The 12523-nt window shown below is 33.7% G+C and overlaps 1 protein-coding gene across 1 annotated transcript; it reads left to right on the forward strand.

Moving 5' to 3' along the window:
• Nucleotides 1-561: 561 nt before the first annotated feature.
• Nucleotides 562-1463, forward strand: LOC131805667 (uncharacterized). The gene is made up of 2 exons (XM_059129162.1): nt 562-1023; nt 1170-1463. Exons 1-2 carry the CDS (start codon nt 798-800, stop codon nt 1433-1435), a joined length of 492 nt encoding a protein of 163 aa, XP_058985145.1. The 5' UTR covers nt 562-797; the 3' UTR covers nt 1436-1463.
• Nucleotides 1464-12523: the final 11060 nt, after the last annotated feature.

Here is a 12523-nt window from a genome sequence, read left to right on the forward strand (position 1 = left end):
ACTAAATAATGTGCAATTTGTATTTGGGCAAACCAACAGGGGTGAAGTCCTAAAATTTGGAATTGGGATTACTGTACACGCAGAAAAATATATGTTAGAAATATGTTTGGATCCAAACATATATTTGTTTGGGACTGGTTGCAAACAAATATATTTTTGGATGCAAACATAATTTGTTTCGGTGCAAACAAATATTTGTTTGCAACATTTTGTAACATAACTCAATTTTATTTGTTGGGTACCAACATATTTTATATGTTAGAACATATTTTTTTATGGGTGCGGAGAGGATTTTTTTCAAAGAGCTAAACAACAGAGCTCTCGATTACTTTTGAATTGGTGTTATAGGTGACTTAAAAGAAGACAGGAGGGTGAGAAGTCTGTTTTTGCGTTGATGAGTGTCTCAACTTGAGACACGCGCCAATGTTACGCTCTTTTGCTCTCACCAAGCAAATACTGCCGATCGCTGCTGTAACTATGTGTGGTGTGTGCGCGGCAAGAGGGATGGAAACTGTTGCTGAGACGTTTATTTCTTTTCTATTGTCCATGCACCAAAAAATGCCAACAACAACACACAAAGAGCTGTTTGGATGTTTTTTTGTTGCTGAGACGTTGCTTCTTACTAATGTTCATGCATACATACATACATGCGTTTTTCGCATACACACCGATTTGCTTGATGAGAACAAAAGAGCGTAACATTTGCGCGTGTCTCATGTTGGCATTCTGGTTGTGTTCTTTTTTTATTCTTTTTATTTGTTTTGTGCCTTCGCGTCGTGTCACAAGTGTTGTAATAAATGTTGATACCAACTGTTTTGGGGGAAGACAAATTATTTGTCGAAGCGCCGGAGCCTTTAAATCTACAAAGCTTTATAAAAGCAGCCAAATTAGAGTTAAAAATTGATGCCTCAAGAAAAATAACAGCCTTAGTGTTTGGTGCAACCATTAAAGAAGACCAGTTTGAAAAAGTAATTCATCAATATATGTCAACACCTACTTTTCATATTGAGTTGCAATTTGGAGGTAAGTACACTGGATTTACAACCTGTTTCTTTATGTCGGAACAAAAAAAATTTCGTTTCAAAATAAAGAAACAGGCTGTTAATATTATTTTCTTTTTTTAAATAATATATTTCTTTTTTTAAATAATATATTTAATTTTCATTTAGACTCCGTTCGATCAGTGGCATCAGCATCGACAGTTAGTGGCACTCTATCGGAGTGTGAATCCGTAGGTGGTTTTGGGGATCTTACCCCAAAAACAAATGTTATTTCAACTTTAAAGACTGACATAGAGTCCATCAAGTCAATTCCGGCTGTCAACAAAATATGGAGAATTTTTATTGCCGAAAAACGCCTGCAAAATAAAGATAGGGTGAATATTTCGAAGGCCCTTATTGACGAATGTCTAAAAGAAGACCCTAACAGATTGTAAGTATTTTACTTTATTGAAAAAATAGTGATTGTAATAAAAGGAAAAATAATAAATTAATAAATAAAAATAATAACAAATATTAAGAATAATATTAATAATAATAAATTAAAAAATTAATATAAAATAAAAATTTTATGAAAACTGGCACGATATAAATTATAAACTTATTAACAAATGTTTATTTTATTTTATCAATAACAACAATATATTATTTATAAAAATTAAAACATAATAAATTAATATTAGAAACAAAAGAATAATTTTAAGCATAATAAAAATTGTAATAATTAATATAATATTAATATCTGTAATAAAAAATTGTTAAAAATAATAATATTAAAATAAAAATTCTAATTATAAAAATATTAAAGAAAATAAAAAACTATGTTTCATTATAAATTATTTATTTTCTTTAATATTTTTATAATTAGAATTTTTATTTTAATATTATTATTTTTAACAATTTTTTATTACTGATATTAATATTATATTAATTATTACAATTAATTTTATATTATATATTATAATATGTATGAATTTCTTTTATGTTAAATAAAATGTGAATATCAAAAATTGATTTTAAAACTAGTTTGCATTATGGTTGAATTATATCTGCAGTAAGTATACAAATGGACCCAATCATAAATTTATGTTTGCACCCCAATATATATTATGTTTGGACCCAAACATAAATTATGTTTGCACCCGAACAAAAAATATGTTTGGACCCAAACATTAATTATGTTTGGACCCAAACATTAATTATGTTTGGACCCAAACATTAATTATGTTTGGACCCAAACATTAATTATGTTTGGACCCAAACATAATTTGTTTGCAGCACCCAAACATATGTTATGTTTGGGAATGTTTGCAAACATATATTTGTTTGCTGCAAAATATGTTCGGGACATATGTTAGAGAGGCTTATATTTTTTTGCGTGTAGGAGTGTAAGATTGGGATATTTAGGAAGCTTTAGAAATTCGTACTTTTGTATACTGAATGATACAAAATTTGGTACAAATTGGAATTATGATGGAGCTGGAATTCTGAAATTTGGAATGAGAGTTACTGATGGAGTGCAGGATAGATGCATTAAACGTTTATTGGAAATTTTAACTTCAAATTAAAGAAATATTCTGAAATGTTACAAACCTTCTAAAATGGTAACATTTGGTATTATGTGAATATGGATAAAGCTAAAAACTTGAACTTTATATTAAATTTAAGGTTGGAAAGATAGTTTGAAGGTGATTTTGAAAATGTGTACTCAGTGACTAAACTGTACTAAATGGTAATAAATTTAGAACATACATTTTTCATTAGGGTCCCTGTTGGTTGTTGGTTTGTTACAACAAGGTGGTTTTAGAATTGTGTACTACAAATGCACGAAAAGTACTAAATAGTACTACGATTAGTACAATTTGGTTTTGGATAAATAGTGATAGTGCTTGAAATCTGAAATTTAGCATTATGGTCGCTGTTCATGTGTAGCCTGGACATATGGAAATGATTGCGGAAATGTGTACTTTAATTGTACGAAAATTCGTCCTGAATTTATACGAAAAATACTAAATGTTACTAAATTTGATATTGAGTGAATGTATAAAGCTGGAATCTCGATATTTGATATTGAGGCCTCTCTTGGTATCTGGTGTGGAGATATGCGGGTAATTTTGGAACTGTGTATTATAATTGTTCGAAAAGTATTAAATGATACTAATTTTTGATCACTGTTAGTACCTAGGGTGGAGAGGTGAATATTGTTTTCAATATTACTTAATTTGTTACTGAGGTAGAGCTGAAATTTGTAATTGAGGTCACTGTTAGTTTCTTTGGTTTACACATGGAAATAGTTTTGGACATAAACATTTGATGTGGGTCCATTCTGCAATAGTTTTATTAATATCCTTCTCGGTCATCTTCAAAATCAACGTTTTTGAAGACTTTTTGGTGTAAAATATAAAATTGTTATTATTTATTTAATTCTATCCAAAAAGGAATAATAGAGAAAACCTTGAAAGTCTGTAAATTAAGTACGATGTATGAAGTTATGATTAGAAAATTTTGTCAAAAAGAAAAAAATGCGAATTTTGAATAAAACGAAATCTTAGAGCGAAGGTGGACTTTTCGCTAGCGAAGTAGCGGGCACATGCTAGAATTATAATATTTTTATAAATTTATGCTAGATGTTGAAAATTACCTACATCGGACCTTTCTCTTTGGTATTCATGTCAAAAATAGTCTTACTCAAATACAAACGAGTAAAAAAACATTAAGTTCGGCCGGGCCAAACTTTTAATACCCTCCATCCTAGGGTAAAAGAACATTAGAAGAAATGTGGCAAAAAACATTAAAATGCCGAATATCGGGAGGTACCGTTATATAGGGGCTACACCAACACGTGCACCTATAATTACAATGTTTCGCCATACGAACTAGGACCCATTATGACCCACAAATACCAACTTTTACACAAATCAGTGAAAAAATGTGGCATAAATCATCAAAATACCGAATACCGGGAGGTACCGTTATATGGGGACTATACCAGAACGTGGACCTATACATGCAATGTTTTGCCACACGCTCAGGGACCCGTTGTGACCTACAAATACCAATTTTCAGACAAATCCGTGAAAAAATGTGGCATAAATCATCAAAATACCTAATATCGGTAGGTACCGTTATATGGGGGCTATACCAAAACGTGGACCTATACATGCACTGTTTTGCCACACGCTCAGGGACCCGTCATGACCTACAAATACCAATTTTCAGATAAATCCGTGAAAAAATGTGGCATAAATCATCAAAATACCGAATATCGGGAGGTACTGTTATATGGGGACTATACCAGAACGTGGACCGATATATCTCATTTTCAATACCAACCATCCTAGGGACAATACACACACTTGTGCCAAATTTCAAAGGTCTACGTCAAATAATGTGGGCTCTATCGTGATTTCAACAGACAGACAGACGGACAGACAGACAGACAGACAGACGGACAGACAGACGGACATCGCTAAATCGTTTTGGAATTTTATGCTGATTATGAATATATATACTTTATGGGGTCTACGACGAATATTTAGAGGTGTTACAAACGGAATGACAAAGTTAATATACCCTCCTACCCATGGTGGAGGGTATAAAAAAGGTAAGTGACAATTTTCAACTAGATTTCATATTTAAATACCTAACTATTTAAACTTCCATCATTTACTGAGCAGATTTTCCAACTAAAAATGTTAGGCTCTCACTTGTAGAGGTGTCAAAAGATCTTTCACAATGCATACAAATGTATTAAACATTTTTGTATTATTACAACATCCAGTGTTTTGTTTCTAATTTTTGAGTATATTGACAAATTTGTTTTATCAATAAGAGAATAGAAAAGTTTGATGCACGTGTACTCACAACAAACACTATTTCCATCCATCAACAGACTATTTGAATAGTCCAACACAACCTTTGGTCTTGAGACATGACCTCTTTTCATGCAAACCAATGTGATAATTACGCACGTGTAGTATCAACATTTTTCAGTATGATGCACGGGTATTGAAATATTTTCGAAACAACCTTGCCTTCGTTTAAAACGAATTTGCCTTTTGTAATATGAACCTGTTCTGTAAGATAAACAAGGAATAAAGCTGCAAGTTCGGCCGGGCCGAACTTTATATACCCTCCACCATTTGTTAAAAATTTAGCAATTTTCAAAAATAATAAAATCCGTTAAAAATCCTCTTAACATCTTAAAAAAACGAATGTAACCATAAATTAGGGTCTAAACAACGACGTGGACCTGCATAGGCAACTTTTGTCATAAGCAAGTACAATATTCAAATGTGAAACTTGAAAAAAATATATGTTTACAATGTAGGTAAAATCATCAAAATACCGAATATAGGGAGGTGCCATGGGATTATAAAACGTGGACCTGCACAGATAATTTTCTGGCAGTATTCATTACGAACTTCAAATACAAAATTTGAAATAATTCCGGTAAATAATGTTGCTAAAATAATCAAAATACCGAATATCGGGGGTACCGTTATATGGGGACTATACGAAGACGTGGTGAAGTACTCACAAACAATTTTCTGTCATAGGCTATAGTATCCATTACGAACTTAAAATGCGGAATTTGAAACAATTCCGGTAAATTATGTCGCTAAAATCATCAAAATACCGCATATCGGGAGGTACCGTTATTATGGGGCTATAGGAAAACGTGGACCTACATTGCCCATTTTCAACACCAAAAGTCCTGCGGACATAGTACACATACACAGAGTGGACAGACGGACGGACATTGGTAAATCGACATAGAATTTTATGCTGATCAAGAATATATATATTTTGTGGAGTCTAAAATGTATATTTCGAGGTGTTACAAACGGAATTACAAATTTAATATACCCTCCATACTATGCTGGAGGGTATAAAAATGGTGTTCCATGGTTAGGAAAAGTTTAAACCAGGTCTAAGAACCTTTAAATTTTTCTGAACCCTTTCCAGAATATAGGAAAGCAGAATCCGATCAACATTTGGCTAAAGCAAATTCAAACACCACAGACTGTTATTGACAGAAATTATATACGTAACTCCCCAGGAACTGCTGAAACGTTGCTAATACTTCCAAATCCAATCTTTATGAACTTCTCACGGAAAAGTTAGTAACTAGGAAATCGAAGATGACTAATTTAAGTGGTCCTTTATAAACGTCCAAAACGGCCTAATACGATATCCGTTACCCAACCCTTGAACAATATGATACAATTCCATCCTTCGACATCTGCGTAGACTAGCAAGCCTATTATGAATGTATTCTAAAATTGGTAGTTAATAAATTATTTATTTAATCTTTCTATTTTTTTTTTATTTCTGCTACTGTATTGACTTTTTGTGGGAATACCAAAAAATGTTATTTCGACAACAAATCTATATTATTAACAAGTAAAACAGCAGTAAGTTCGGCCGGGCCGAACTTTGAATACCCTCCACCATTTGGAACGAATTAGAAAATTTTCAAAAAAAATAAAATCCATTAAAAATTCTTTTAAAATCTTTAAAATATCTAATAAAAGAAGGTGCCGATATGTGGGGATATACGATATTGTGGACCTAAAAAGACAAATCTATTTCTGCGTGTAAAGTACTCACAAGGAACTCCTTGTGTGGATTTTCAAAATATCGAATATCGCGGGGAATCGTTATATGGGAGCTATACGTTATCGTTAACCTACATAGAGAATTCTCTGTCGGGGGGTAAAGTGCTCACAAAGAACCCCTTATGTACAAAGAACCCCTTGTGACCATTCCGTTGAAAAATATATCTAAAAACATCAAAATACCGAATATCGGGGGTACCGTTATATGAGGGCTATACGATATCGTGGACCTATATAGATAATTCTCTGCCGAGGTATAAAGTACCTACAAGGAACTCCTTGTGTGGATTTTCAGACAATTCCGATGAAAAATGTTGGTAAAATCATAAAAATACGGAATATCGGGGGGTACCGTTATATGGGGGATATACGATATCGTGGACCTATATAGACAATTCTCTCTCAGGGGTGAAGTACTGACAAGGAACTACTTGTGGGGATTTTAGACAATTCCATTGAAAAGTGTGGCTAACATCATCTAAATACCGAATATCGGGGGGTACAGTTATATGGGGGATATACGATATCGTGGACATATATAGACAATTCTTTTTGAATTTGAATTTCAGACAATTCCATTGAAAAATGTGGCTAAAATCATCAAAATACCAAATATCGAGGGTACGTTATATGGGCGCTATACGATATGGTGGACCTATATAGATAATTCTCTGCCGAGGTATAAAGTACCCACAAGGAACTCCTTGTGTGGATTTTCAGACAATTTCGATGAAAAATGTGGGTAAAATCATAAAAATACCGAATATCGGGGGGTACAGTTATATGGGGGATATACGATATCGTGGACCTGTATAGACAATTCTCTCTCAGGGGGTAAAGTACTCACAAGGAACTACTTGTGTGGATTTTAAGACAATTCCATTGAAAAATGTGGCTAACATCATCAAAATACCGAATATCGGGGGGTACAGTTATATGGGGGATATACGATATCGTGGACCTATATAGACAATTCTTTTTGAAGGGGTAAAATGTCCACAAGGGACTCCTTTTGTGGAATTTCAGACAATTCCATTGAAAAATGTGGCTAAAATCATCAAAATACCGAATAACGGGGGTACCGTTATATGGGGCTATACGATATCGTGGACCGATATAGCCCATCTTCGAACTTGACCTGCCTGCAGACAAAAGAGAGATCCGTGCAAAATTTTAGCTTCCTATCTTAATTCGTTTAGACTGTAGCGTGATTACAACAGACGGACTGACGGACAGGCGGACGGACAGGACTAAATCGTCTTAGAACTTTACGCTGATCAAGAATATATATACTTTGTTAGGTCTAAAATGATTATTTCGATGAGTTACAAACGGAATGACGAACTTAATATACCCTCCATACTTTTTTTGGTGGAGGGTATAAAAAGTAAAGTGAACTGACTGACCCGAAGGTCCGAAGGCGAATCATTTAAGCTTTGGAATGAGAGTCACTGATGGAGTTTTGAAGTGGTACTAAAGTTAAATAATGGTACCATTTGGTAGTATGTTAATATATAGAGCCAAAAACTTCCAATTTGGTGTGAGAGTCAAGGTTGGAAAGGAAATTTGAACTGTGCGAATAGTGACAAATTTAGAACAGCTTGGTTTATGATGAGCGGATGAAGCTGAAATTGTGAAATTTTGTATCGGGATCCCTGTTGGTTTGTGATAAAAAGGTGGTTTTGGGAATGTGTATTTGGTACAATTTGGTATTGGGTGAATAGATAGTGCTTAAAATCATAGTATTGGGGTTGCGTTCATGGTTTTGGAAATGAGTATTATAATTGTACGAAAAGTACTAAATTAGGTATTGAATTAATGTATAGTGCTGGAATCCCGTGGTTTTGCAAATACATACTGTAATATGTGTTCTAAATGTTACCAAATTTGGTTTTGGCTGAAGGGATAGTTTTGAAATTCTGAAATTTGATATTGAAGTCTCTGTCAGTATCAGGTATTGAGAAATGGAGTTAGTTTTGGAAATGTGTACCATAATTGTTCGAAAAGTACTAATTTAGGCATTGGGTGATGAGATAGAGCTTGAATCCTGATATTTTATGTAGATGTCACTGTTAGTGTTAGTTGGTTTTGAAAATGTGTACTACATTTGTTCGGAAAGTACTAAGTGGTACTTAATTAGGTATTGGGTGAAGAGATAGAGCGGAAATACTGAAATTTGGATTTGAGGTCACTGTTGGTCTCTAGAGTTTACATATGGAAACGTTGAAGCAGTTTTGGACAGAATAAAGAGTTGGTCAAAATAGAGTGGAATTTGGCATATATAACCCAATTGAGGCTAGAAATAAGAGTGTCAAATTTGGTGGAAATCGTACTTTCGTACCTCCTACCTCAAATAAACTGGAAGAAGTAGTCTGTATGAGACTTAGGTTAGATGCGTAATGGAAAGCTTAGCCCAACCTCTCGGCGCCATCCCAATAAAGGGTCAATATTTTGAATACTCATAACCCAAGTGTAAATATACTTAATATACGGACCTAGGCTGAGGGTATACATCTGTCGGCAAAACCTACTGATACTTTTTAACTTGTTGTAGTTGTATTCGTAAAAATAAAATTCACTATTTAAAGTGTTGACCCAAGGTGGTGGAAGAAATGATTCGATATATATCACCTTGGCCCTTGATTTTGTTTGATATTATAAGAATTATAAGTATTCAAAATATTAACCCTGAGTGGAGGAAATACCACTAGGAGTCTAGAAGCCGATGTTCTTGATTTTCACACTAACCTAATCGGATGCTCACATCCACTTCTAACACATTTTAACTTAACTATTCTCAAAATATATATAATATAGGTATATAGAGTGGCTTGGAAATGACAGCAGTCTGAAGTTGGTTGCAGTTTTTTAATCTTAATATTAGCCCAAATTGGAAATCCGTATTATACACTCCATAATAAAGATTTTCGGTAGAAGGTATTAGGTATATCCTAAAAATATATTTTCCAAGTTTTATCGAGATCACTTCATATTTTGATATATCTCCGATAAATGTATAAATAAAGGCTATAGACGTGCGGGGCCGACCATGTGATACCCTACAACACTACAATATGTTAGAAGCCCCCTTATGTCCAAACCCATTTTGGAAGAGTTCGCTTTTGAAATTATGTGACGGAGCACTGCCAAGGTATTACCTTTAGCATTTTGACCAGGGACATTTGCCCAATATTTACGCACTCCGTCGTATTTTGCGATCATATCTCCAAATTTAGACTCTTCTATACGATCTTCTTGTCTACGATATTTGGCTATATTCGTCAACGAAATCAGCAAAAAAAAAAGGCAGAAGTTCGCATTTTGTGTATTTCGGCTATCGCCTGTAAGTAATGTTGGTATTTTTTAGACAAAAGTAGTGGTCCATTCTACCCGCTGTCCTAAACTCTAATGACCTTTATAACGGCTGCAAAATCAGGAACATTTTTAGTTGTTGGTCCATTTCAACCCCTAATTATATTGCGGACATCTTTAAAAACAATAGGCCTAGCCCTTCTGAGCCTAACCCTACCCTTTTCGTAAGGATCGGACGATAATTGCAATCTGTATATAATATCCCAAACCTGTATTGTAAGGTGGAAAAATATTACAAAATGTACACCTTAATATTATAAGTCAAATTGAAAAAAATCGCATGCGATAAAAAATATGAAAAAATAAAAAATGTCACAAAATACTAAAAAATGTATATTAAGATCATTTTTGACTTATTTTTTGCGATTTTTTATACTTTTATGTCAAGAGGGCATTCTGAATTGACAAAATTTGTCAAAATCGGTCCAGCCATTCTTGAGATATAAGCAATCCATCTAACATTTCTTTCCTTTGTATATACACATTGTATATATTTCGCTATATATATCCGATATATTTACTATCGGCATCTATGTAACAGTCAGAATTGACCTGTTCGTCGGTTTATGATTTCGACGGGACTAAAAATATTCGCGGTGTAATGGAAATTTGACTTTTATTTAATACAAATGTTATAGTCTTTTTCACCTACTAAATATTACCCGATGACCATCAAAATCAGAAGGCTTCTGCCCAGCCCGAAGCTTTAGCCCCATGCTAATTTCCGCGTTGATTGGTCCATAATTGCGACCTGTAGAGCAACTGCAAAATCAGGATTTTTTGAGTTTTTGGTCCATTTCGACCTAAATATTGTGCGATCATCTCCAAAAGAAATATTCTGACCTTATCCCCACCTCCATTCTAAATTTCGTGAAGAACGGGCCATAATTGCGACCTATAGAGTGATTACCAATTAACATGGACAGACGGACGGACGGACATACATAGCTAGATCGACTCAGATCGGCGAGGTAGGAAGATCCATATATACTTTCCTATGTTGGAAATCAATATTTCGAGGTGTTACATAATTTTTGGCCCAATCAAACTTATAATACCCCCAACACAAAGTGTTGTAGGGTATAAAAAATTATATTTGGTTTGAGAAGTCATATACAACATAAAGTTACTTCAACCAAGTTTAATGGAAATCGATTAAGATATAAAGGTTTATTTACTACAGGTGACTCTACTAAATATTCAGAGAGATATTGGGTATCATAAAGTCTTTTCTTACTGGTTATACTTGTTAATTATTCTGCAAGATAATGTTCGGGGAAAACTAGATCACAAATCTAATCAAGTACCACCGGGAAATTAAGTCTAAAAATAAATAGTACACGTGTTCGTTATTGATAATGAAAAACTGTCGACACACGTGTAGAGATATGCAATGCCAGGCGAAATATAACGACACCTTTAATTATGGCGAGAATGTCGGTATTTTGAAAACTACTGTCCGAAATTCCATCTAAATCAGCTGTAATTTGTAATTTTAATTATTCTGCAAGATAATGTTCGGGGAAAACTATATCACAAATTTAATCAATTGCCACCGGGAAATTATGTCTAAAAATGAATAGTACACGTTTTCGTTATTGATAATGAAAAACTGTCGACACACGCGTAGAGATATGCAATGCCAGGCGAAATATAACGGCATCTTTAATTATGGCGAAAATGTCGGTATTTTGAAAACTGCTGTCCGAAATTCCAACTAAATTTGTAATTTTCGGGTTCCCAGAAGTAATTTTAACTGATAGCAAAAAATAATCAATTTAGGTTCACTTTTTAGCATAACATCAATATAAAATAGCATATGACAAACGGACAACAGTTGGTGCACCAAAAACTGCCCAAAATACGTTACAACGTAGGCAAGTTAATACGAAACAAAAAACTTAAGTCCAAAAAAAAATAGGAAACACATTTTTTATTGATAATGGAAAACTGTAGACACACGTGTAGAAATATGTTTTGAGTTCATTGCCATATCAACCAATAGTAACACCTTTAAGGTCGTAAGTAATACAATCTTCTGGGGTGAATATCGAAGTGATAATTAGAAACGTGTAATACTTTCAATTTTAAGAATGATGTACGAGTATTACATTGTCCCAGACCAGTTAGCTGAAGCCAAGACCTTCAAATTCGGCATGTGGGGAGCTGTTAGTGTGTAGGGTAGATAAGGTCGATTCTTTGGAAATTCGAAATAAAATTTCCAGACGGATAAAGCTAAAATTCTGAAAATTCTTAGATTAGGAAAACTCTTCGTGGGTCAAGAGCTTAACTTGGATGTATAGGCTACTTCAGTAAATTAGCCAACGGTAAAGTTGGATTTGGGACATTAAAAATACTAAAAGCTACATTTAAGGTGCATAAGATATTATTCACGAATTTGAAAAAGAAAATTTGAATTTAAATCTGACAAAAGCCCAAAATATCATGCCATTGGTGCTGTTCGAACGGCTAAATATGTCACATTTGCTTTTATACACAACAACACACCGTAGTTAGGGTGTTATGTCTTAA

The sequence above is a fragment of the Musca domestica genome, unplaced genomic scaffold (genome assembly GCF_030504385.1).
Source record: "Musca domestica strain aabys unplaced genomic scaffold, Musca_domestica.polishedcontigs.V.1.1 6, whole genome shotgun sequence".
NCBI classification, from domain to species: Eukaryota; Metazoa; Arthropoda; class Insecta; order Diptera; family Muscidae; genus Musca; species Musca domestica.